Raw genomic sequence first — 27893 nt, 5'->3', positions numbered from 1 at the left:
AACATCCCATGATAAAAATGCAGAAACTGAATTCTTCTTTTCATGCGTGTTTATTCTAAAATGAGTAGTTCCTTAAATTGAATTGTAAATTATCTTTTGGCTTTTTCAATCTGTAGTGTTCATACACATTTCCCTGGAAACGTGGAACCCTATCCTGTAAAACAAAGGATTATTTTGAATAGAAATGCCATCACGGTGGTGCAAACCTCTGGAAAAAGTCAGCTAGGTCATTAGGCATTAGGTATCAAGGCCTGATGTGTAACCGCCAAATTGTTACTTTTTTTATTCCTTTGTCATAATGTTTAAACTTCATAGATAATTTGGGGAGGTTTTGTATCAGCTTTTTCTATTAAAGTTTGTATAAAATAGATGTGATGTACCTGTTTATTTTAGATCCTCATACACGAAAAAGCAGTGGCATATCTTTATGAAATACAGTGTTATGGATGAAAACACACAAGCTATTTAAGCTAATTTATGAAACTTCATGCTAGATTATTCCTCAACATAATGATGCGGTACGATGATGACCTGTACGTTCCACAGTAATTGGGAGAAATGGTACATTTGAATTGATTTTGATGAGCTTCTTTCTTGTTTTCTTTTTTTTTTTCTTCTTTTAATTAAAAATTGAGATGTAGAGTATATCAGCCAAAATATTAGAGATCTAGTGCAGGCCATTGTCTGCCTGCTTTGTGAAGTGGTTTGAGATAGCTGCCTAGGATAGAATACCTGGTGGACCAGTGTTGACAGTGGCCTTCCAGGTAGTTGTCCTGTGAGTGTTTTTCTGTGGTTGGAAGCTGGGCAAAACAAAACTCATCACAGTAGAGTTTTTTGTTTGTCTGTACATTTTTGTGGTTGTTTGTAGTAAAATTTGTGTAATTGCTTTGTACCTCAGAGCTACTTTGCAGTCCTTGCTGAAGACCTGCTGCAACACAGGGATCGTTATGTTACTGAGGGCAGCAGGATGTGATGAAGCCAAGGAGGTGATAGTAAGGCTCTTTGGCTTCTTTCTCTCCCGTGGCAAAGAACTCCAGCGTTTGGCTTGGCAGTGCTGCTCTGCAAGTGATGGGTCTTGAACCATACTTGTCATGCAATCTTATTCAGGTGCTGAGGCAGAGCAAGCAGGGTTCAGAGCTGACTGTTGAGAAAACTTGTGTGTGTACCTTTGTTCTTGTAAGAATACTTTGCCTTCCAATGTGCTAGCTTCCATTTTGTGAGGGGTTCCCTCTCTTGTTCTCTTGAACAGGTCAGTGTTTGCCCTATAAAATCACAGGCATTGCTCATCTCAGCTGATAGCTGATTGATCTACACGTAATGTTTGCATCCATAGGTGGGCCTTGCCAGTGATTTCACCAAGTCCAAAAATAGTGTTTTCCTATAGTAGGTGGATGTACTTGTTCCCCTTTCTGAAAACCCTTTTCCTGTTCTCTCATCTGGTCTCCAGACTATTTCCTTACCTGTCTACGTTGGCAGGCAGGCAAGCTTTTGAAATGCTGAAACAAAAAGAGAGTTTGGCTGATTATTCATCTTAACGGAAGGTGAAGGAAATATCTAAAGACTTTTTTTCTTTTCCAAAAACAAACAGAAAACTTCTTTTAATCAATATACTTTTGTAGCACTTGTAGTAATGTCTAATTTAAAGACTGGAGGAGGAATTGTATTTGAGAAAGCAGTCACAGCGAAGAGTTTCATCCTGCACTTGTTTGTATAACACACTCCTAATTCCTTATAAATAGACACAACATCATCTAAAGATCTCCTATAAAAATGTAATTACTTAGAATGGAGGCTTTAATGTAGATATTAAAAATCAATGACTGCTTTGTGTTTCCTTTAAATTATACTGTTTAACGTTGTTTGTATTGTATAATATGTGCACTGCTTTGCATTATCATGAAGAGTTTTTTCTCCTGCCACAAGGTGAGACAAATTTTACCTCAGTTGCTGACTTCTTAATATATCTCCTGAAGACTTTAGGGAAGGTGTATTTGGAGTCTTGTGTATGAGCCATAACAGACCCGTAACTGCCAGTATGGAGAAAAGAAAGCAAGGCGATAATAACAATGCCATCATAGCTGCTATGTCTTCTATCACAAACACCTCTCATCAGCTAATTATAGCTCTTAAAAATCCTTCATTCTGAAATCAGTTTTTGTTTTAAGCAAGACTGAATTTTCTTTTAAGAAATTTTAGTGTATATTATTTGCATTTTTCAGCTAGTTTCAAAGACTGTTTTATATAGAATTGGGTATTAAAATAGTTTTCTCTGTTGAATTCCCAATGCAGCTGCTGATCTCTCTTTCTCTGTGCCAAGCCCATTGTTAGTTTGCTTTGTACTGATCTTCATTATGTGAATTTATGTACAAAGGGAGGCTTTGACCCCAAATAATTGTGTAACACATTGTAATGCCAGTTTCAGTATCTTGTCACTTTGTGTAGCTGGTAGTATCTCTGGATACAAATGCCAGCATTTTCTAAAAATTGATAGGCAGTGCTGGTTGCTTGCAGCTCAGATGGAATGTTTTCAGCCTAGCATATCAAGAATATTCTAATATTTATGAGCACATTCAGCAGAATTCTGCTTTACAAAATCTTTACTGGTGCTGCTTGGCAGATACTCTGAATACTGTGGCAACTCTGCGAGTTGATTACTGTATTTAGGTTAAGCAGTCTAAGCATTATTTTTCAGGTTCAGCAGATTGAACATTATAAACACATCTGTCTCCCCATCATCATCTGCGAAGCACAGTATTGAAAAAGAGGAATATTAGTTATGTAATACTGATTGTTTCATAATTTGAGTTTTAATTTCTTTACTATAAACAAGACGTACTAAGCCATGCTGCCTCAAAGGATAAAATAGGTCAGAAAACATGGAAACTGAGGTTTGTTTTTTATTTCTAGCTTCAGCATTTGCCTGTTGCTTATGGCTCTGAGTAGGTCTCTAGGTAGGTCTTATTACTCCCCCCTCCTGTTGTACTTTTCCAACTCGTAAGTTTGCAGTAATGACCTTTGTATTCCTGATGGGGAGCCGATGATCACTCACCAATTTCCTCTGCTTTTTTTTTTTTATAAAGCAAATATTCTGCTTTCCAAGTGAGTTCTACTTGCTTTTCTCTCAGGAAATATATTGAACAAATGTAATTTGATCAAATTTTTGTTTACTTTTATAGCTATATCATGAGATAAGAATTTGATCAACACATGCTGGAATAGAGATTTATGCAATGAGACATATTGATGTTATAAATACAGAGTATAGAGACATCTTTCTACTGGTTTTGTTTTGTTTTTTTTTTTTTTTTTCTTTTTTTTTTATTGTTCCTATAAGGAACTTACAGTAAAAATTGCTCTCTTACCTTAGGGCAGTCACATTTCTCATGGAAAAAATTGAAGGCAACTTCTTCAATGACTGTTCTTAACGTTGCCAATAGCAGGGATTAAGTTACAGAGAAGATTCTCTCCACTTTAACAGACTTGAGGGAGTTTGATAGGAACGAACTTTGACTTGTTTAGCTCATATGTGAAAATACTGAAGTCCACGAAGTATTCATCTGCATAAGGCATTATCCTTCATTTTGGCATTTGGGATGCTATTATAACCAACAATAACAAAATGCGTCGGATCTCTGTAGGCTTCACTTAAATTGTATGCTATGCCCATGAGGAATGTTAAGTTGTATTTACTTTCCTGTTTATCTATATGAAGCTTGTGCAAGTCTTATCTCAGTTTGTCTGAAAACTATTGCAAAATGTACAGTATTCAAGAGTTCTGTCAAAGGACTTTGGAAGAAGATGCTTCTTTGTACTCAATACTGCACCAGTGTCTGCATTTCTCTAGTAAATATATCTGTGAAATGCTTTTTTTAAAAAATGAAATGGTAATATTTCTTACTGTTTATTGGAAATCATCCAAGTTGTATGTGCCAGCAGAACGATAAGAACCGTTTAGACTGGTGGAGATTCTTCCATTAATTTAATTTAGTTTTGGATTGAGCTTTGCAGTTGTAGATTAGTAGCGATGGTGTATTTTAAAATGAAATTTTTGGATGTGGACATCCGGGAAGTTCTAGGAACTTGTTTGAATGTCTGAGATAGAAATGCAAGACACCTCCTGCTGTGTTGCAAGCTCATGCAGGAACAAACAAGTGGACACTGTCACTTAAATCCTTTCCTCATTCTGATTCCTAATTTACTTGTTTCTAGTATGAAGCTTTTGCCACAGTGGGTAGCTGGGAGGAAATAAAGTCTGTTTCTGGGATACAGGCATTAATTTATCTTCCTGTAGCTAACAACTTGTGGTAGAGAGGAAGCTCTACCTCTGGAACCTGATTATTTGCAGCTTTCTTCTTTTTGTGATAAGCCACTGTGGCAACATCAGTCCCAAATCACTGCCTCACTTCATCTAACTAATAACATCTGTAGTGACATTATCGTGACTCACTTTGTTCCTTGCTTTCTTCCTGGCATTGCACCTCAAGCAGGAATACTGCATGACTGAAAGGCATTGGAGGCTCCTGCCAGGGTAGCTCCAGGCCAGTTTTCTAAAGCAACTGTGCTTTGGGTGGGCATGTTGCTTTTCCTGCTCTGCTTTGCAGTGGTCAGCGTGAAATAGCTATCCAGATCTTTAAAATGTGACATTAATGGAAGTAGCTTAAAGAAACCCAGCCCAGTTCTGTTATTCCTGGATGCCCACATCTGTCACTGTTTCAGGTGCACACTTTTGCACACAGCTTCACAGGCAGTTAATTCTTTTTTTCTAAGGAAAAGCAGGCTTTTTCATACTAATAGCCTGACACAGTTCCACAGAGGATGCTTCCATCCAAGCATGTGCTTACTAGTTGTTTGCCTTTGATAGAATTTAGAGCATAATACTAGCTTCTTGGCAAATCATTTTTATTTATTTATCTTTTTTAAGTTGTCAGCACTTTCATATCCTTACATTCATTTCCATTGACTGTCATCGAGATTGTCTTAATCGAAAAAACATTTCCTGTAACTTCAGCAGCTGTTCTCCTACAGTATAAAATCCTGGTAGTTACGTTCATTTGGTGCAAGGTCACTACAGTAGGAAGGAAATGGTCACCATTAATAGGTGATATTTTCCTTGCAACAGTGCCATGTTGCCCTTGAGCAGGAATGTTAGGTGTGAGCTACTTAGTTTGTGAAGGGAATGTTTGGAGATCCCCACAGTTTGGAGGCATGCTGTCTCCCTGGTCTGACTGCTGGGGTTTGAGGGAGAGCATGAGTCATGCTGCAGAGATGCTGTGAGCAGCCCCAATTCTGATGGTGCTCATTGTAACAGCCAGCAGCTTCATGACTACTTCCACTGTTTGATGTTAGAATATGGAATTCCTCTTTGTGATTTACATGGGGTTTTTTTTGTTGTTGGTTTTGGTTTGTTTGTTTTTTTTTTGCTTTTGGGAAAATTCTGGATGTTTTCTAGAAGTTGCAAATAGTTACCTATGGATATCTTTAATTGAAGGTAACAAGTAGCAGATGTTCATTTGTCTTTAGAGATTCTTTGCATTTCATTGCTGTGTTGGTTTCTCAAGCCAACACAGATTTCCAATAGCTGAATTCCACGTTCAGATTTGCTGTGTACATCTGAAAGCAGTTACAGAGCAATAGAGCAATATGCACTAACACCCTCTTATTGGAGCTAAAACAAGTTGTCTTTTTATTTTATTTTTTTAACTTGCAACTCAGAACATTCTGGTATGTTTGGGGGAAAAAGAGAAAGCAGAGTGGCCAGCAGTCCTTCCTGAAGTTATACCATCTATATCACCTTTCTGGCTGAGTCTTCTGTCTTCCTTTTCTTGTCCAGGCAAATCCTCTGTAGAGAAAGCATTATGTCTCTGTGCCTTGCAAGCGAACCACATCAAATGAAGGATCTGATAGATAACCCTTTCTGCTGTATCTTTTAATGCCTTGATCTCTTTTCCATGATTCTTCATATTTTAACAAATTGTGGTGTTAGGCTTTTTTTTAAACTGGAAGTTTCCTGCTTACTAACAGCTTTGCAGTTGGAAGACTGAACAGTGCTTAACAAGATGAAGAAGAGATTTTTCAGTTCTCCTCTTTCTAAGACAGAAGAAAGCAAAATTAAACTGAAAATGCATTGTCTACTTTATGTAAGCATAGATATCTGTATTGAGAGGGGGGGAGGCGGGAGGAAAGAACCGAAGAATTTAGTAGCAAACTTCAGTGAGAAGATGCTATAAAAAATTTTCCTATGACTTAATGCTTTTGCATCTGAAAAAAATACTGTTTATGTTATCTTGTCATTTTGGTGGAAACTTAAGAAATGATTTTCCTCACCTATATGCCTTCTAATTGTTTCTTTATACCTTAGAATCATGGAATTGTAGAATGGTTTGTGTTGGAAGGGACCTTAAAGATCATCTAGTTCCAACCCCCTGCTATAGGCTGGGACACCTCCCTCTAGACCAGCTTGCTTGCAGCCCCATCCAACCTGGCCTTGAATGCTTCCAAGGAGGGGGCATCCACAGCCTCACTCGGCAACCTGTTCCAGTGTCTCACCAACCATCACAGTAAAGAATTTCTTCCTAATATCTAGTCTAAATCTATCCTCTTCCTCTTTCCATCTACCCTCTACCTTACACCTTCTATTTTCTTGACTGGTAGCTCAGATCAGGCTGCTGGTCTAGGTGTCATCTTGTTTCCTAGACAGAACTTAGCAACCTTATTTCAATTTCTAAATTCACTACTAAATTACAGAATCGCAGAATCACAGAATCATAGGAGTTGGAAGGGACCTCCAGAGATCATCGAGTCCAACCCCCCTGCCAAAGCAGGATCCCTACACCAGGTCGCACAGGTAGGCGTCCAGGCGGGTCTTGAATATCTCCAGAGAAGGAGACTCCACAACCTCCCTGGGCAGCCTGTTCCAGTGCTCCGTCACCCTCACCGTAAAGAAGTTCTTGCGCACATTTATGTAGAGCTTCCTATGCTCCAGCTTCTGGCCATTTCCCCTTGTCCTGTCTCCGCACACTGCTGAAAAGAGTCTGGCCTCGCCACTTTGCCCCCCACACCTTAGATATTTATAGACCTGGATCAGGTCCCCTCTCAGTCTTCTCTTTTCAAGGCTAAACAGACCCAGTTCACTTAGCCTTTCCTCACAGGGGAGATGCTCCAGGCCCTTCACCATCTTTGTGGCTCTCCGCTGGACTCTTTCCAAGAGATCCCTGTCTTTTTTGTACTGAGGAGCCCAGAACTGGACACAGTACTCCAGATGAGGCCTTACCAGGGCAGAGTAGAGGGGGAGGATCACCTCCCTCGACCTGCTGGCCACACTCTTTTTAATGCATCCCAGAATGCCATTGGCCTTTTTGGCCACAAGGGCACACTGCTGGCTCATGGCCAACCTGTCGTCCACCAGGACACCCAGGTCCCTCTCTGCAGAGCTCCTCTCCAGCAGGTCATCCCCCAACCTGTACCGGTGCATGCAATTATTCCTCCCTAGGTGCAAGACTCTACACTTGCTTTTGTTAAACCTCATCTGGTTTCTTACTGCCCAGCTCTCCAGCCTGTCCAGGTCTCGCTGAATGGCAGCACAGCCTTCGGGTGTGTCAGCCAATCCTCCCAACTTCGTATCATCAGCAAACTTGCTGAGGGTGGCCACTATCCCCTCATCAAGGTCATTGATGAAGATGTTGAACAAGACCGGACCCAGCACCGACCCCTGGGGAACACTGCTGGTTACAGGTCTCCAACCAGACTCTGCACCGCCAATGACAACCCTCTGTGCTCTGCCAGTCAGCCAGTTCTCAACCCACCTCACTGTCCACTCATCTATCCTGCACTTCCTCAGCTTCGTTATAAGGATCTCGTGGGAGACAGTGTCAAATGCCTTGCTGAAATCAAGGTAGACTACATCCACTGCTCTCCCCCCATCCACCCAGCCAGTGACAACATCATAGAAGGCTACCAGGTTGGTCAAGCACGACCTCCCGCTGGTGAACCCGTGCTGACTACTCCTGATAACCTCCTTTTCTTCCAGTTGACTGGAGATTGCATCCAGCACAATCTGTTCCATCACCTTTCCAGGGACAGAGGTGAGGCTGACTGGCCTGTAATTACCTGGATCAAAATTCTTCTGAGATTTTCTATTTTTCAGAAATAAAGTATTTGGCAGGGTTGGAAATCATAAAGCAAAATATTTGAGGGTGCTGAAGAAACATCTGTACTCTTCTGTTATTCATCCAAGACAAATAAGCTGTCCAGTGGTGAAAAATTTGCCTTATCAAATACATCCCATTCCTTCTAGACACTGGGTACCCTTCATTTCCTATTGAAGCCAGATGAGATTCAACATGTTGCCACTCAGTCTTTGATGAATACTAATGTCTTGTTATCTGCTAAATCATTAGTATTTATTGGTAAAATGGAAGCACAATTAGTCCTGACCTTTAGAGCTAAGTCAAAAGGTTAATCTGTGTCCATTTCCAATTCAGAGCATTAATTGCTCCCTTCTCTAATTGTACATAGGACGATAGTTACTGTTCATTTCAGAGATAAATCAAACTGTAGCTGATGGTCTGCATTCATAATTCTGTGCTTATTGCATCTTACAAATGAATTCTGAGTCACAGAGTGTCTCTTCACAGGCTTTGTGTAAAATATCAATAATTAAAAAATAATAATTAAAAAAGTTCTTTAAAAAAAAAAAAAGAACAACAACAACCACAATGCATACTTTAAACCTAAAACTAGTGGGATGTGATATAATTTGTAATACACAAAGGATAAAAATAAGTTTGTGTTTTTGGTTGCTCAGATACTACTGTTCATGACAGCTCTGTATATAGGGAAAAACACCAGTGTGAAACTAATAGCTGTTTTTGTTTCTCTTACAGCCACACTGTACACATCCTGTATTTTGTTGGGCATATTTCTCAACAGCAGCATACCAATATTCTTTGAGCTCTTTGTGGAAACAGTCTACCCTGTTCCAGAAGGAATTACCTGTGGAGTTGTCACCTTTTTGAGTAATGTGTTTATGGGAGTGCTTTTGTTTTTCCTCACGTTTTACCACACAGGTAAGAAATATGAGTTACTTTGAAAATATAATTCCCTGTGAAGACATACCCTTGTCAGTAAGGAGAGAAATTTGCATATACAATTTCTGTTAATAATCAAATGCATGAATCCCCTTTAGTAGCAAGGGGAAAGAACTTGTTCTTTTCTACGTGCGCGTTAATAAAAACAAAATGCTTTTTTTGTAAGATGTATGTGGACATGTTCCACTTGAAATTTGCTGTAACCAGAACCCATCAAGATGCACAGTCATCATATTTTTATAAATTTTTAATTTAGATTTTTATGGATAAATATTCTTTTAGATAATCCAGTGGCCCAGTGAGGCACAACAGTGTCTTGTTTGGTATTTTCATCAGCATCTTCAGGTTTTCTCATCTCAGGAGTATTATTTGCTTCCTCATAATTCATAATCAGACTTCAAACTTGCTGTTTAATAGACTATAATAAATTCTTATTACTCTCCTATGACAAGATGAGCTGCTTAGTGAATGAGGGAAAGGCTGTGGATGTTGTTTACTTGGACTTCAGCAAAACATCTGATGCTGTTTCCAACTAGCTTTCTCCTGGAGAAACTGGTGCGGATGGCTTGGATGGATGAGCTTCTTAAAATGATTTGTTTTGTAACAGAGAAGACTGGTAAATTTCAGAATGAAATATGTTTGAAATTATGAAGGTTACAGTGCAGGGCTACTTTTCAACATGGCTTGTGTATCTTTCTGACAAGTAATTTTATGTAGGTTAATTTGAGAAAGAAGAATTTTTTTCATACTTTTACTGAACTGCATTGTTGTAAAAAGTGGATTCTATCCACACCAGCCTCAGTGGCATGATGTTTACTCCTTACATCTTAAAGAATGCTTTTATGATTAATATTAATTGGTGTGAACTCTGTTCACATATATTATTATTTCCAACATTTAAACCTTAGCTGAAAAGATGGTACAGAATATTCTGAGGATGTTTTCAACATTTTTCAGAGTAAGGTGTTCTGAACTGCTTTAAAAACCAAGGAATTGGGACACAATCTCTTGTAATATTTGCATAGTCTTAACTTCCTCTGACTGAAGAATTGTGCTAGAGTGAATTTCTTCCCTCATGAGCAGGGTATTTCAGGTCATTTTGTTCTCTAGCAGGTAAACCTAAAATTAATGTATCCACACACTTGGAATCTTTTCCCTATTTCTCCAAAGGAGCGGGAAAAAAGTTCTCTCTGCTCAAGATGATCCATTCTCAGTGATGCAGTAACAGAAATGATCAAAATTACAGATGTTTGTGATCCCTGGAGGCAGTCAATGCTGGTGGATGCTATTGGCTCCTTTGATAAAGGAAAAATCCTTTAGAATTTAGATAATGATCTTAAATACTTGTATTCCCTTTGAATCAAATACATCTTCTAATGACATCTAAGAAGCTTATGGGTAAACCAGAACTCAGTCAAATTTATCTTGTTCGCTCCCTGCTTTTAGGCCAAATAATCATTCAGTAGTTTAAATTCTTATTTCTTTTTCTTTTCATACTGCAACGTTGCAAAGGCTGTGACAGAATTGAGCAATGAGAACTTTCCAGTGCATTGAAGATTTTGGTCCAGCTAACTTGGTTGAGAAGGGAAATTCCAACCTTTCAGAAACCTCAACCTAATTTCTAATGCTGTGCTCTGAGACCAAAAGCCTCGGCTTCTGGATGTGGTTTCTTACAGGGAATTCCAAGTGAGAGCCACAGACAAATCAGCCTTTAGCTTTGTGTGATCCATATGTTAGCATGAAGCTCCAATGCTGTACCAAATTTTGTGTTGCAAAAGGCATAAGGGGTTCAAGAGGAATATGTGGTCTCTCAGATTATACAAGTTCAAGTATGTTTAATCTAATTAAGGAAGAGTATTGCTTCTCCCAGAAAATAGTAACATAGCATTTACCTGTGAACAATATTGTCTACTCCAAGCCTAGGAATATTTTATTAAGGTTTTGTTTGCCTCACCAAATCTGTAAGTGTTCTGAGGAGAGGATGTTGTTGGTTGTTGCTGGTTTCGAGAGCTTGGTTTCCCCGGCTTTGACTCTTGTCCTTTGCATTGGGTAATATAAATTGTGCTTTCTCTTTTAGCAATGTAAATTTTAGGTTTAGGAAAGTAGCAGTGCTAAAGTCTTGATTGTGATTAACTCAGACTCAGGGAGAGCTTAGCTTCTGTAAAAGTCAATAAACAATTTCAAAAAGAATAAAAATATTACTAAAAAATATTTCATTATAACATTGACAGACTTTAAAGAAAAGAGTCATACACTTACTTCTACATGACACTTCTAAATAGTAGTAAAATATCAGGCAATAGGATTTCTCAAATGTGGAATTGTTTTTAGGAGCAAAATGTTGCAACTAACAGCTAAAAAGAGCCTTCTGAGCAGCAGTTAGTACAACTAGTTTTAAATTGCATTGATCACACTACTCACAAGGTTCGTCTTTTGGAATTAGTTTTCCCTCCTTAGCTCACGTAGCAGGTTTGATTCAAAATCAAATCCTACTGCTTCTTATGCTTTTAATTTGTTTTAGTTTTCAATCTATAGGAATCAAAGAACTAATGAGTAGAGTGTTCAGAAGTGGTTTATTCTCCATTAGCAAGAATAGATTTTTTTTTTCCCCTTTTTCTGCATTGACAGGCTGGGTAAGAAGCATTAACATTAGCTGGAGGCATTGGTTTTATATATATAGAAGTCCATGGAGGAGTCCCATAGACCATGCTAACCATCTATTGATTGTGAAGCTGTCAAGATTTTGTTAAGAACGCAGTAATTTCCTTCAAACCCACCAGCCATGTTTCTAACTGACAACATTAGAAGTCTTAGTAGCTTTAAACACGGAGCATGTTCAATAACTAAGATTGGTTCTGTCTTCTACTTTCCAGAGTTCTCCTGGTTCAACTGGTGCCTCCCAGGATCGTGTCTGCTCAGCCTGCTCCTCATCCTGTGCTTCCGGGAATCCTACGACAGACTCTATCTCGACGTTGTGGTCTCTGTTTGATAACACAGGACTGCTGACAGGTTGGGAGAGACTGAGTTGATTTTTGCAGTCTGCACATCTGCCTGGATTTGCACAGCTGGCCAGAGGGGAAAAAAAATACAAGATATAATTGTGGCTTTATTAGTAAAGGTGAGGACAGGATGTTTCTTACATTCAAGCCCACTCAATTTGCATTCATTACTGGCAGATGAATGTGCAACTTGAGTGGTCATAAAGATGCCTGAAGTGCACAAGGAGAATATATCTGATGTACAGGTTCCAGTGTCTGACCTGGGTTTCTCTATTTGAAGGCTGTTCATGTAGCAGTGAGGTGTGTGTGTGTGTGTGTGTGTATGTGTATATGAGAGAGAGAGAGCCAACTCAAAGTTGTAAGCACTGGGGTACTGGTAACTTTTGAGTCTTCTATCAGAATAGGAACAGTGAATAATCTCAAAAAAAAAAAAAGAAAAAGAAAAAAAAAGGGAAAGGAGGACAAAAAAGAGGAAAAATCTTTTTTATTAAAGATCTGTCTTTCAAATTGCCAGTCATTTATATACCGTGTCCATTAAACAGTTAAGCTAAAATAATTTGGTGCTGTACACTACATTTACATTCTAATAAAGTGATTTCTGATATAAGACACTGGTACCAGGGTTTTTAGCCATACTAAATAGCAAAACAATCCTTGTAATGTTGCTAGGTGTATGTTTGTCACCCTGGTGCATGTATAATCCAAATGATAGCTGTAGCTGCCACTGAAACATGACTTGCACAACACTTGCCTCTGAAGTACCACCATGGTTCTGTATGGGCACACAGCACCTGTGGTATCTCAGAAGTTTACTGTAGAGTCATTTTTTTGGTAAATTTTGTAGTTTTAAAGGCTGCCACTGTTTCACCTTTTCATGCTCCATCTCCAGTACTGCCTTTTGTTCTTTTGTACTGTGAAGACCTGTTCACACAGTTAAGTACTGTTGGTGTGGATGTTTGAGTCCTGGTTGTTCTCTTCTGGTACTCTTAAGGTATGCATGTTTTTTTAAGATTAGTTTACAATTGAGGGTGCCTAAGCAATATTGTTTGTTAATCCAAGTCTTTAAAATCACAGTTTCCTAAAATATGTTTATAGTTTGCTGGGGTACCCTGATAGCGAAATGACAATGAGAAATATCTCATGAGTTCTGGCATAACACGGGAAACATAATGCCAGCTCTTTTTATCAGAACTAATTTGTGGTCGTTGTGGCCCTTACTTGAACGTAAATATTGAAGACACTTGGAATAGTTTTTTAACTCAATTTTAAACTTGCTAATAATTTCTTAATTCTATTCTTATATTTCAGTTCATCATCATTTACAGTATTCCCTGTGTGTGTGTGCTGTGCTTTGTGTTAGGTGTGCGAGTGTGTCTGCATGTTTATATCTATGTATGCACAAATATAACTTATATATATCTTTTACATATCTTTATAAATATATATATGAGTTGTATAAGGGTATGTGTTTACATAGGTTTATTTTATGTATTCCTGTCTCTGGATGGTAGGTATGCCACTATTTGTAGCTAAACCAGTCACTGCCGTGAATGAAAATACATACATGGGCTGTCTGTGACATGAATTTTCTTCTCATGGGGTGAATGATTTCCTACTGTAGCTGTTTTATAATACGGAGCACATGCACGTGTTGGAGGAGGTTGGTGTGCAGAGTTCTGTGTCAATAGAAGTTTGAATCAAACGCCCTTTGCTCCTACGTGGGGCTCTTCTCTGTCTTTCTTGAGTGATACAGACACTGTAAACTCACTCAAATAAAACCTGATCTGAGCACTACCTTTCAGACATGTATCCATTCATTCTCTTCTCATTTAGCGGAGAGGATACGCCATTAATACCTTCAACTCAGGAGTGTATTTGTGCAGCAAAATAAGCATGCTGTTTCATGGCAGGTGCTTTTATGTTTTCTGAGCGATGGATGTATTTACTGTAGTAAGTAACAGAAAATTGACTTAGCTCATTGCCTGTACCAGCTACTAAATGATCTTTTTTCCCCTTGCAAGTGGTTCTTTGTAGACAGTCGAGCTAACTTATGTAGAGATAACTTAATCAATCTAACCATTACATTCAGAACCACCGGCATCATCCTTTTGCTGTTTTCAGATGGATGATATTAACTGCCCTACTTCTTTTTACTATGTTTCAGTGCCTCGAATGGTTTCAGTATCCAGTAGCTGCTGCTACCTATTGTCTTCTGAAAACTAGGGTTGCTTGCCAAGAATTTGATTGGAGTTACATTGTCATGGTAGAATTGCACCCGTGGATGGCTCTTCAGAGCTCTACGTCTGCAATTTACTGTAGCTATATTAAGGTGAAAATTGTACCATTCAGGCACTGTCCCAAGTGACAGAGGTTTCTAATCTTTTTGCTGTCCAGGCTATTTTGAGATGAAGGAGCACCTGAGGCAGCGTTCAGACTATAACCTCTTCCTCTTCTGTTCCAGAAAGCAGTGAACAATTCAAAATATTTGTCAGTGCTGTCAGATCCAGACTATGTTACTGTCAGGAAGACTGAAGGTCTTGTTTTAAACCTTGTTGAGTGTTCTCCTGATTTGCTGTGAATTGCTCACTGCTCTCCTGAAATTTGGTAGGAGTTTGAGCATCTGTCTTGGGCACTGTAATGTGTGGTCTTAATTACAGCCCTCGGTACCTCTGCACAGAAAACTGAACTGCTGCCTAGAGCTGGGCAGTGCAAGAAGACTGTTGGAGACCTGCACTGTGCCTGCAGGCCTCAATCTGACTTCCCAGAACATCTCATGGAAATCGGATTGAAATCTGATGGAAATTGAGTGAACGCCAAAGGATGGCACCCAAATGACTTCAAATTGATGAGGACCCTGCATTCCAGACATGCAATCTCCAGGTGCTGTGCTCTTATTACACTAGCAAGTCTAGCAAGGCTTGGAACAGGAGGTGGGGATTGTGAATGTGCTTGCCGGTAAGTCAGGACCAGCATCCTCCTGTGGTGGAGCAGTCCATTTTGTGTTAGTAACCCAACTGAAGCTTTGGGATTATTTCTTGGATAACTTTTTTGCTTCTCTTCATGGCCCAAAAGAGCACTTTTACCCAGCAGTGCAGAGCCCTCTAAAATAAAATGTCCACAGTTATTTGTATTTTGAAAATGCCGGGAAGAAGCACAGTGGTCATTCTCTTCTCTTTAAAACATCTTCATTTCAAGTAGTTATACTCTGGTCTGCTGCTTGTGTTTCTGTTTATATTACTAATAACTCTTAATTCGGTTCTACTGGCTTTTTTATAGCTAGCTTTCATATTGCTAATGGGTTTAGTAGAAGCTGGCTCTGCTTATGCTGCTGTTTATTGTCTGTTTGCTGTTTTTACCCATGAATTTCCTTTTGATTCCTTCGCTTTGCTGAGTTCCCTCCTGCTCCCCTGTGTTGGTGGCAGTGCAGGGACTGTGGTGGAGAAGAGCTTCCATGCTCCCAGTTCCTGCACTTGAGAAGTCAAACAGATAGGGTTTACGTGTGGTATGGATTTAGGTTCACAGCATCTGCTGAGTTATTCCAAACCATCCAATGGATCAGGAGTTGTGGGAGTGGGACGTCTTCATCTTCACATGGGTTGGAAAATCCCATTCTGTGTCTGTAGCTCTGAGGGGACAGGCTGATGCATGTAATGTGGGAGGGTGGGGTTTCTGTAGGGCCTTTCAGCACTGCAGTACCGTGTGAGTTGATCAAATCCACATAGAACGTGAAGTTTTGTGCTGAGAGAGATATCAATCTCTGGCTTATCCTATAGTAATGCATTGCCTAGACACTAATGTAAATAAACTGGATTGGTATTCATATATCGGCTGTTACTGGGAAGGGAAGTGCTGTTCTGTGTGAGGATTGACTGGAATATAAGCAGGGATTATGCGGTGAGCACAATGGATTTAGCTGTCCTGCACTGCTCTGACAGCAGATTTTTAATTGTTAATCCTCATTTCTTACTTTAGATCACGTTCAAATGTTAATTAGCATCTGAAGGGGAAAAAAAAAAAACAACAAAAGCACTCAGCTGGGGCTTATTTCATTAGATTTTCTTTGTTGTTGTAATTATGGATTTTGGTAATAATTTGGCAAGGTTTGGCTACACCTGTATGGGTCTTGTATCAAGTATATGGATTTGGTGGTAGTGTCGCTGTTCCCAGTATTCCTAAAGCACCAGGCTATGGCACATGCTCTTGTCTGGATGCATGTGGGGCTGCGGCTGTTCCTGCTGTGGAGTTGGTGTCGGAGGCAGCTAAGAGTCTGCTTGCTTCACCAGTGAGCATCATTTCAGGGCATGGAGCCGGGTTCCATGAGAGGCAGCAGACGCAGTGAAAATCAGATGTTGTCAATCTGCTTGTAATTTTTACAGTTTGTCTTTCAATGCAGATGAAACTAATAAATAGAGGAGGAAATGTAGCTTGGCCCAAAGTTTTGACAAGCGGCAAAAAGCAAATATTTGCACAGATGCGCTGGCTGCTGCTTTCCATTTGGGATCCTGGTATGTTAGGAACATCTCGTGCTCAACCGAGTGGTTTGTTGGGCTTGGTCAGGGAAGTCAGTGGGAGAAAGGGATGTGCTGATGGGCTGCCCTGAGCCCTGGGGCCTTCGGTCCTGAGCTGCACTCCTGCTGTGACCCACTTCACTGCAGTTGGCATGCGTTTTACTTCTGTAATTTTTTAAAGTGAGTTAATAAATTTATTTTAGGGCAAATTTTACTTTTTGTTTGTGATATTCTGATGCGATATATTTTTTATTTTGCAGAAAATAATGTTTAAACCACCATATACCTGTCAGCATAACACGCCCTCTGTATTGTTTAACACTGGAATCTCGTCGTGATGTGCTTGTCACTTTACATACTGCTTGTTGCACATTAAAGAAGTCACTCAGCTGTGCCACCATCAGTGTTCATTAATTCATATGGCACCCCGAGGGACTCGCTTATTTCTGCTAGAAAATCAATGAAAAGTACTGAAGGTACTGCTGCACAGTGGAGCATCCTTAGTCTGAAGGGCTGAGCCCCAACCCTGGGGCAGAGAGCACCTTCTGGCTCTGGTTTCCTGTCCCAAGATGCTGGGAGCCGTCTGGTTTGCTATTTTGAAAGGGCCACCCTTCGTCATCCCTTTGCTCATGTTTATTCTTCACCTGATTGAAACAGACCCAACTGGGATCCGTGTTTATGTTCTAGGACTGGCTCTTCAATAACATCCCAGCCACGGACAAGTTTAAAATAGCATCACCTCCTTTCAGTGTCGGGAAGGCTCTGTCAGTCCTGGTGGTGGGGAGGAGCTGGGCCCAGCTATTCTTAGCAGCAACCTCTTTCCAGCCTATATATGGGAGCTGGAGGCCACACTGCTCCCAGGCGTATTTATTGCCATGGTGCTGCAGCAATCTGTGCTGGAGGGATCAGGGCCAGGGTGTGGCTCAGACCTGTGAGCTGGCAAACCCTCTCTCCTCGGCCTTGCTCAAGGAGATGCTTTGCCTGCTTTCTATTTAATCTTTCCAGCCATTGGCACCTGCCAAGTGGCCACCCCACAGCATGAGGAGGCCCCAGTCCAAGTGAAGCCAACAGCAATGTGAGCATGTAAATGGGGTGCAGCAAAAAGAGAATTTCTGTGAAGAGCCCTTCAAAAAATTTGTTGTTGCTAAGAAATGTTGGAAGCAGAAAACAATAACGTGGCTGCTGCCAGAGCAATAAGAGTGCATCGGCGCTTTGCCTCTCATGCGCAGCGCTTGCTTGTGACAGTAAATTAAGTACTGCAGAGATGGGGATGATTTTCTCCGTGGCCATTGATGCTTCACATCACAGAAATATCAAACGGTGCTGCTGGAGGTGGTTCATTACCCGGCGCAGGGAAGCGGAGCACTCTGCCGTTCCCCCAGCAGTGGGCAATGGCTGCGGGCTGTGTGGTTCTCCCCATGTCTGATGACTGGAGGGAGGGCATTGCCTGTCCTCACCTCAGTGCTGGGAGTGAGGTGAGGTGGTTGTTGGGTGGGGCTTTGGTGTTTGGAAGTAGAGTGGGGCAGTGCTGAAAGCTGCTTTGCTGTGATTAACCTGAGGCTTGGCTGCTAAGCAGAGTGCAGTGACAATTCCACACGAGTGAAGTTGTATGAATGAACTAAAGAAAACACGTCAAAATGCATTTCAGCTGTTAGCAAAACAGCATTTTTAATGACTCTCCAAAGCCTTTGGTAATTGAGCTGTGTGTTTGAGAGCGTGCAGTCTTGCACGTACTATGGAAAGGGAGAAGCCCTGGGAACGGTGCAGGAAGGAGCTTGTGGGCTGGAGCCTCTGACCAGAAGCTTGGGATGGACAACATGGGAGTGCAGGACAGATGCAGAACCTCCTGGAGCCATCCCATACACATGTAAGCACTGTGACTGTCATTACAGACCTCTTGGACTGCCACAGCTGTCCCCACGGGAAGCAGAGACAGGACTGGGGGGCCTCTTCAGTGGAGGACATCAGGTTGGGCTGGCACAGTTTGTTATTGATAATGTAATTTAGTGCTAATTGACCTTTACTCACCCATTTTGCAGTGGTTACAAAGCACCCAGCAGTGTTCCCTGATGGGGGGGGGAGGAAGGGAACAACAGCAAAAGGGATTCATGCAGAGGGATGGGGTATGTGGGGGGGTGATCTTCTGCCCCCAGAGCATTTCTGGCAGATTGCTTGGAGGGCACATAGAAATGGAGTGCACTGAGCCTTCTGTTTTCTCCTTTGTTGGTGTTCTTCGTGCTCAGCCCCAAGCAGCCCTGTGCTGGGACATCCTACAGCTGCTGCTCCAAGCAAAGCATCTGCACTGAATGTGGAGCACCCCTGCTTTCTACACTGGTAAGAACTTGAAAAGTAAACTGGTGCACCTGGGATGTGGAGTGAAGGTGGGAGAGCAAACTGTGCCAGGGCTGCAAGTGAAGCTGTTATGTTAATGAATCAAATTAGCACCTAGGAAAAAATGTTGCGGTAGACAGATTTCAAGGAAATTGGAAGTGGGCTCCGACGTGCTGCTTTTTTCTAATTGTGTGCAGAGGTGTCTCTACAAAACAAAGCCATTCAGAAGTGCCCCCTCTGTGTTTTGGTGCAAAGTAACTGGATAAAAAAATCAATCATCTTATTCACAGCAAGTTTATTTTTACTGATCTTGTGCCTCTCAATTACTTTTTAATGGTCTGCATTGAAAAGAAATTCCTGTATGCACACTTGAGAACATGAAAACACCCAAATGATAGCTTATGATTTAGTAGGATTAAAGTATTATGTATGCAGGTGCAGCACGTTTCAGGTTATTAGTAATCCAATCTATTTTTTACGACATTATGGTGTAATTTTCTGTATAAAACTTCAATATAAGTCTCGAGCTGCATCGGAACATAAACTAAAATGTTCCTGACTCTGTCACTTTTCATGGTCTTTACTTTGATTAATAAATGCAAGTGGAGCTATAACATCCCACAGTGAGAGGCCATGATCATCCTTCAATCAGAGTGTGTCCCCCCTGATTTCTGGAACTATTTGCATCTCAGTGCAGGGGATGAGGAGCAGCTGCAGCACCCCCAGCTTGCAACGGCTGCATGCCCTGCTTCCCATGTCCCCAAATCTGGCACCTACACTTGGGATGAGTTTTGCTCTCCCCCTGTTGGGCACCTCATGCAGAAAGCAGCTCCTCATGGCAGGAAAATAACCCACAAGCATGCCAGATTGTTCTGTTTTATTTCTGAATTATTCTTTACATTGTACAATATATAAAAATACATAGTACCCCAAAAAAATTCACAGTGTCTAAAGGCAGTGATTACAGTCTAGGTCACCTTTATACTAAAGTACCATCGAGTTCAATTGCATAGGAAGGGTGATGTGCCTCCACTGCAGAGTCCAGTGACACGCTCCAGGTTTTCTGTTTGGGACAAGAGTTCCAATCACATCTCCCCCCAGCCCTGTGCCTGTTGTGCCCCCACCTCCATCACACACTTGGCCCCATCTCACTCTTCACACACCCTGAAGCCTCTGTGGGAGCGGGGCTGCAGCCTCATGGCATTTTATGTTTCTCGCAATGGTTGGGTTCAAAGCAAAGCAGGATGGGGGCTCTAGAAAGCCAAATGCTGCTCTTAAACTGCACACGCACCTCCCATGGCAGGAGTGGGTTTGCAGCTGAGGCAGAGCAGAAGCAGTGGCCCAAAGGGAGGATTTCAGGGCAGAAGGGTTGAGGGTGGATGACCCCACAAGGACCCATTCCCCACAGGGGGGTTTTTGGTCGCTTCTGAAGGCAATCGCACAGCACCGAAACCTGTGGGTCTCCTCACCCAGCCCAAACCTGCTCTAGCAGCCTTCTCAGGTTTTCTCCTTACAAGCTGAAAGGGAAGAATCCCCCATATGAGTCCAGTCCCTCCTCAGAAGCACCCTTGCCATAGGGTGCTGCCCCTGCACCGCAGCCTTGTTTGGAGCCCTCTGAAACCAAAAGCCGTTGGTTTTCGGGGTTTCTCGACCCTAAATTTTGCGTTAAACTTATTTGTGTCCCCATAAGGCCAGTCTCATGATGCTGATCAATAACTCAGAAAGCAATTGCTAACTTCTTAACATGGAAGATGACATTGTTCCAGTTCTTGTAGTTTATGCTTTACTCTAATGGTACATTATTTGTTACTCTACTTGCTATTTTAATTTTCTTTGCACAATTACTCCCTACTTATAATTACAAAAACAACAGAGTGATACACATGAGAGATTCAGGAGGCTTATTCAGAAAATATAAGCAGTAACGAGAATCCTTTACTCAGTCATTCTTAACCAGAATGATTTAGGGGAGAATCAGCACTTCTAACTAGAAAAATCAATTTTTTTTTCAATTAAAAAATTATATTTCATTTACCTCAAAAGCATATTTTGTTACCCCCTAATGGAAAGGACACTAGATTTGTACTTTTTTTTTCCTTCAGTTTGTCCCTGTGGCATTTGAATACCAGCACTGCCTTTCTTATTTTAAGTTTCCTCTGCAGGCATTTTGCTATATATATATATAGAGTGTGTATATATTATAAATATATACTGTACCTATCCACCGATAGATGTATACACTATTACAAAAAAAGAGCAAGTTGTTACACAAACTTTACATTTACATTTTATATATATATTTATATATATATAAAACTCTCCCCCCACTACATTTGGTATAAAGAATAAATCAATCTCAGTGGACAGCAATTTCCTCCCCAGGTGGACTCAGCATCAGATTAACACTGGAGGCATCAAATTATCTGCATCAGACGAGGACTCCGTTCCTGCTCTCTGTTGATTTCAAAAAGCAAACTCTGTTATCTGTTTTTCTACAAGTAAGGCATTAGGAACAGTGGTGGTAGCACACTACAAATTCTTCTCCTACAGTAGCTGTACAGTTCGCATATTTGGGTGTGGAACATCCCACTATAGGTGTTTCTGCTGAAAGTTGGGCCGTCAGATTTCCACTGTCTTATGTCCATTGCGTTTCGTGCGCTGTATGCCCGAATCCTCCCCAGAACCAATGGCTCCAGACCAACCCTGTGACCACCCAGGGTCTCCTCTTCTCTCAGAAGTGAAAGAAAAAGGAGAGCTAGATGGTTTCATTGGGAAGCAGTGTTTCCCAATTAAGTGCATTTCCAGTGTAGTTCAAGCTGTTTCCTAAGTTCAAGCTGAACTTAGGAACTTTTAAACTCTAGCAGCAGCCATGAGCAGTCCAACCTGCTACAGCTACTGCAGATCTAGCGATCAAACTGCTGTATTACTTGGACAGCAAGAATGTCATGTATTTGTGTCATTAACCTGCCACACATTAGAGAGTTCATAACAAAACGCAACCCTCACACCACATTTACATGATCCTTAAATAACTGCACCCTCATGCAAACAGTAACTGAGTAATAAGTGCTCTGATTTCTCTCTCTCCGCGCTCTCTCCTGGCTTCTGCTTTCTGCTCGAATGGAGCCGCCAAGAGACCCTTGCTGTGACTGCCCATTGCATGAAAAGGACTGGGTCCATTTGGAAGGCTGGTAAGAAGAGCATTTCAACGAAGTGATAACCACATGTACCACCCTTAAAGCATCTGCCCTCCAATAGCTAACAAAATATCCACCTTCTGAGCACAATGGCAGTAATGACCCATCATGGTGAGCTGAACATTTAAGTAACTTTAACTGCGATATGGGAGCTTTCTTTGGGGAAAAAAGCCAAGCATGGAAGAATGCTTAAAGCGAAGAGAAAAAAAAAATACAAAGGAAAAATGGAAAATGAAAAAAATTTGCAAGATTTGACTCACTCACATCCCCTAAACTCCAGCTGCAATTCTGTGATGTGCACGATGACGGCAGAATGTGTCGGTGCTGAAAGGGAAGCTCAAAGGTGGCTCAAATTTCACAACAGTGAGCGTGACTGTGGGAGCCCCATCTTCTTCTGACTCCTCCACTGAGAGTTGAGGAATTCCAGCCAGGCAGTCCAAAGTAAACGCATTCAGCCTCTGGGCCACATGTTTGTTGGAATGACTTACAGCCAAGATTTCCAGTGTTTTGTGGGGAGTAGGCAGTTTTGTTCCCTCTCTTTCACCTGGTGAAGCTGAAACAGAAGCAGGGTGAGCTGCTAAATCAGAAGAACAGCTGCTGGAAATGATAAGCACCACTGAGCCTAAGGCATCCTTGAGGCAGTGCAAATAACCCCACTTCATTACAAATATCCTACAGCCTTCAATCACTGCAAACTGAAGTAAAAAAAAAAAAGTAATTTAAAAATTGCTTTCCTTCCGGTCAAACAATCGTAACACAGGCTTATAGAGCCACACCGGCTTTTCCTTGAAGGAAAAGCAATGCACTTGTATGAGCCTTTCTTCATTTCCTACTGGCTACCTGCATGAAAGAGAAGAACACGTGGCCCCGGCCAGACCTCCAACAAGAACTGCAAAGGAACAGCACTGAGAAACTGTTGGCTTATGGCAAATCTGAAAGAAAGCAAAGACAAAAAGCTGAGTACACAGCCGAGCTGACAGCCATGTGTGGGCATGGCAGTCATCCGTGTAAGATGCAGACAACAAATCCAAGCTCGGGACTATGTGGAGCTCATGCGCATTTCGGGGTGTACTTTTATCTCATGCTTGGTATTGCAACATTCTAAAATCCTTAGCATCAGGAGTTCATTATAAATATTTAGAAACACTGAATGATAACAGTGGTGGACTTGTTCACGTTGCTAACACGTTTGATGTAATTGTACATTAAGCACCAGCAATAAGTTTCCTTTTTGCCAAACAATTATGTCAGACAAACATCTGGCTGTAGACAACATGGCTTCTGCATTAAACTAATACAGTTCTCATAGACACAGTCACACACGTACACAAAATTACATTTCAAGGCTGGATATATTGTTTAATAACGCTACTGCCCCAATTCACTTCAATAGCTGCAGCAGCAGTTGTTTGTTGGGTTGGTTTTGTTCAGAAAAATTAAGGAAATATTGGCAAACAATGCACATTACTCAGCCGTGTTACTATTTCATAGAGTACTGACTGGAAGACACTATAAGAATGTGCAGCAGACTTTCTGGGTCACGTCAGACTATGGAAACATTCCTTACAAAACACTCTCCCCTGCAAAGTCAGAATTATTCACTCTTTGAAAAGTAAACAAACTAAAAACCAACAATAAAAGAAAGGTAAAAATTAGCCCAAAGCATGGTGATTTCCCACAAAGAAGAGCACGGCCTCCAATGTTGTCTTTCCTTGCGGACACAATCAGGATCAAAGCTAGAACAAAAAGAGTTAACACTGTGTCAGAAACAAAATGAAAGAATGAAAGAAAAAAGCCTATGGCTCTTGTGTGGCAATCATCACTTTTTTTTTTTTTTCCAGGGATATAAACATCTTTGTTTGCTAGGCATTCCAAGTTCATGTCTCCGATGTTATTCCAACATTTACTTTCCTCAGTATCTCACTGCCAGTATAATTTTCTTTGAATTAAGACTGGAAACATTCTAGAAAGCTTCTTTGGGTAATGCGCTTTATTTGTGTGTTGTTTCTCACCAGCTCAATTGCTTATTACCAAAGAAGGCGGTGGAGATTATTTCCTGCAGTATGAAAAGATTCTGTTGAAGATACAGGAACGTTGCCCTATAAAATTACTTTTTTTTTTCCTTTTTTTTTTTTTCTGCAGAAACTGTAAAAAAAAAAAATCAAAATTAAAAAAGGAAATGAAAAGGAAAACGTTCTTCAAGTTGTTGGCACGATGGAGTCCTGCGTGGTCTGTTCCATGTTCTCATCTTATGCCCTGTTGCTCCTCTGTCCCAGGAAGGATGCTCCTCGCCCCAGGAGGCCGCCTCCTGTGTCACTCCACATGCACTTGTACTGCTGCGTGGTGGCACGGCCACAGCCAGCTCCTTGACATCAGCCTTGGACAGCGATGCTGATCTTCCAGCCATAAAAAGTTGCAGTAGTGAGAGCCATCTCCAACCAAACAGCCACAAAGCTCTGCAGAATGGTCCGTGTCCTTGTAAGGAGATGTGCTGTTTACAAGAAATACAATTAACCAAAGGAAAAAAAAAGACCCTACTGTACAATATTTACATCTAGAGGCTGGGCCAGTATTTGGTCCACAAAATCAATAAAAAAAAATTCATATAGGAAGTGATCTAGTCCTGCAGGATCTGTCCATCATCAGCTGTTGGTAAAGGTCCTTCCAGGGGAGGCCTCAGGCCTGTAGTCATATTTATTCAGTGTACTGGGATAGTAGGTTGTCGTGTACACGTTGGTTTGCTGCAAGGGGTAGAAGTTGGTCCTGTCATCTGGTATCAAGTTGTTCTTGTTAAGTGTCTGTAAAAGAGAAGAGGGAATGACAGGCATGGCCACGGTGTGACACAGTTACTCCTTTCTACCTGCAGACACCTCCCTCTCACCTGCCTTCTTCAGCATGGCCTCTGCTGCAGCCACCACTGCCTTCCCTCCAGCTGGGAGAGTAAGACGGCACCTCGAGGTCACTATGGGGCAGTCTGCAGGGACCACAGCTCCTGCCAGGTCTCCTCACTGTGCTCCATCTGTGCTCAGCTACTGCTAGGGCCACAACCCAGAGCCCTCTCCAGAGACCCGCAGTCTCCTGGTGGATGGCATGTTGTCTGAACATCAGCGTCACACAGAACCATGCTGGGCCTACACGGACCTTGGTGGTTAATGGTAGTGCTCAGTCTAATCTCTTTAAAGCTCTGACGTTACAGCCTGCAGCTCCCTCTCAAAGAAGCTGCCAAACGGCGGCTTTTTCTCTTTGGCAGAGCAGGTGTGCATTTACCTGATCTCCATCTCCATTGGTAGATATCCAGGTTTGGACCCCCCGATATTAAGTGTGTCACTTCTGTCAGCTACAGTATAAGTAACAAATCATGGTCACTTTTGGAAAAACTAAAATGACTTAAAATACTTCAACAACCATGAAACAAGTGTTGTCAACAACAGCATAAAAAGGAGAACCAGAAACACCCCTTTTAACATAAAAATGTAGAGGGGTTTTTCCCCTGCCCTCCTCCCCCCTTTGATTTTTGCAAGATTTACTGTTACTTTTCACACTAGCATCCCTCCCCTGTCCCCAGATTAAAACCCATTGCTATGCCAGGCTTTTCCTCTGCACAAGGATAAAATCCTGTTTTGGAAGAAGCAGCGATTGTATGAAGCTTTCTCTTTCATCTTTACAGTCTACAACTTTGGTTGTAGACATTTCTAACAACATTTGTAACGACATTTTTCAACAAGCTCCTGGCTTCAACTTCTTGTCTCTGACCTATAATGTTCCTACACACATCCTTAAGGTTTGCCATGCAGTACAGTAGGGAACTCACTGCTTTGATTTGAGGGTCAACACAGGCTTTGTTTGCTACAGCATCCTCGTGATCGAGGCACAGCACATTTAGGGAAGGTATGAGCGCATCTCCTGTCTGGAGCAGAGAGATGGAGAGGTCAGATGAGGTGGCCAGTCCAGGATCTAATGGTGGTTCTGCTACCCCAGTACTTCTGGGGAAGCCACTACACCTCAGTTCCATAAACTGCTCATACTCAACCCAGCTCAAGCCCCAATTTCTATTTAATCAAGTAATTTTACTGCATGGGGAGCGGGAGAGGAGGAGGAAGAAAAGAAGATACCTTCTTCTAATCCAATATCAGTCTCACACCTACAGCTACCATGGGAACTGTGCCTCCCCATTTTATGTAAGACATAAAGAGGAAAGACTTCCCTGTGGCAAAAGTACCCTGACACAGACGCTGTTTAATTACTGAATAGCTGAAAAACTTCTATGGAACGGGCATTACCTGAAACATCTTGTATGTGGAAACAGGAGGAGATCCAGCCTCCTCCTGGTCTGACTGGGATCTTTCCATGCCTGGACCTACAGCACAGCACTTGTAGGAGTTAAGAGAGAATTTGTACAAGCATGCTCAAAATGACAAATACTTCCAAGGAATGAGAATTTCTGCCTTTCAATATGAAAGGAAGAAAAGAAATGTCATGCTTTGCTCCCAGTCACCCAAAGAAGTATTAAAATAGTGTAGGCAACAGTCTGCTGCTTTGTGCTGGAGGCTGGCAAACAAGGAAGCCAGTTTCAGTTTTCTGTTGCTTTCTATGCTTCCTTGGGAAATTCAATTAACTTCTCTGTGCTTCAGTGTTTTCTGACCCAGCTTGATAAAAATGATTGAGATCGCCTGCAAAAACTCATTTTGCTAAGTACTGTCACTGAGTCTTTGGGGGCACTGCTCTCTGGAAAACAAACAAGTATTTGTACATGGTGTCAAAGAATTCCTATCAGCGTCTCTAGCACAGGATGCCCACTACAGGCAGTGTAACCCAATGGCCACAGACCACCACGGCAAGAGGACAGGCTGATCCCCACTGCTGCACTCCCTCGGCACACCCAAAGGCAGTCCTGGACTTGCCTGGCTCACTTTTTGGCAGAGCTAAGACTCAAGAGGTGTCAGGATTACAGCCCCTTCAGTTTGAAATTTGTTGGCATCAAAATGCTGACCTGGAATGGCACAAACCATCTCAACCTGAGGACAGAAACCTCAGGATTCATCTTTCTTGGCTTTCAACTGGAAAATCTGTGTGAGTTCCAACAAGTCCCATGGTGTTTAAGACCAGTCCCTTACAGTAGAATTAGCATTTAATTAATGCTATTTGCATACATTTTTTTTAATCTCTTGTCTTACTTTCGTATAACATTTAATTAGGGGGAAAAAAAAGCCCACAACTTTTCTTTTGCTCTTATCATTTTCATTCTTGGGTTTTTTTTGTTTTGTTTTATTGAGGGCTTATATCTTAGGGAAATACCTTCTGAAAAGGGTTTAAGAGAATTTATAATGCAATTAGCTGCAAGGAATTTGTCTCTGGAAAAACTGCATAGGCAGTACAGTCCTAAATCATTGTGATCAATGTGCACTGCCTGCACGTTTCCCTGTACAAACTTATTGTCTGTCTCAGTTTAATAAATAGGTGATTAGGTTGCCTGGCCCTAGAAATTGCCTGATATTTTGAAGAAGGAAAATTAGGCAGCAGCAAATTATAGCAATGCACACATCCTGATGCATGCTCTGTGTGAGAAGAGAAGCTCTGTGTTACATCTCCCTGTGGTTACATCTCCTGTGTATTTCATTCAGAGCTCTAACCCTGGCTCTTGCCCTGCCCAACCTTACTGTGACAGTGTAGAGATAGCCAACAGCTTTCCTTTTGGACAGTATCCCCAGCACTATATGAGATACACCACCAAGGTCAGAGGCTCCCAACAAGCTCATCTTGCTGGAGTCAAGG

General features: G+C 41.5%; 2 protein-coding genes across 12 annotated transcripts in view; one reads left to right on the top strand and one right to left on the bottom strand.

Annotated features, from left to right (window-relative positions):
- The window catches only part of SLC49A4 (solute carrier family 49 member 4), a 60433-nt gene extending 45393 nt beyond the window's left edge, over positions 1-15040 (top strand). The window contains exons 8-9 of one of the 2 annotated variants that reach the window (XM_031590641.2): positions 8883-9065; positions 11960-15040. In XM_031590641.2, coding sequence (XP_031446501.2) covers positions 8883-9065; positions 11960-12075 — 299 coding nt within the window. In that variant the 3' untranslated portion in view covers positions 12076-15040. Of the gene's footprint in view, positions 1-116; positions 338-8882; positions 9066-11959 lie in introns of those variants that run through there. The other variant, XM_090143671.1, reaches the window with a different exon arrangement.
- Positions 15041-23260: 8220 nt separating this feature from the next.
- SEMA5B (semaphorin 5B) overlaps positions 23261-27893 on the bottom strand; it is a 248524-nt gene continuing 243891 nt past the window's right edge. For 6 of the 10 annotated variants that reach the window (XM_090143662.1, XM_090143664.1, XM_090143660.1 and 3 more), the window contains one exon: positions 25490-26028. In XM_090143662.1, coding sequence (XP_089999788.1) covers positions 25783-26028 — 246 coding nt within the window. In that variant the 3' untranslated portion in view covers positions 25490-25782. Of the gene's footprint in view, positions 24920-25388; positions 25459-25489; positions 26029-27893 lie in introns of those variants that run through there. The other 4 variants (XM_090143666.1, XM_090143668.1, XM_031590638.2 and 1 more) reach the window with 4 other exon arrangements.

The sequence above is a fragment of the Phasianus colchicus genome, chromosome 7, assembly GCF_987193195.1.
Source record: "Phasianus colchicus chromosome 7, bPhaCol1.hap1.1, whole genome shotgun sequence".
NCBI lineage: Eukaryota > Metazoa > Chordata > Aves > Galliformes > Phasianidae > Phasianus > Phasianus colchicus.
Note: the sequence above shows the minus strand (reverse complement) of the source record. Positions and strands in the feature narration are given on the sequence as shown.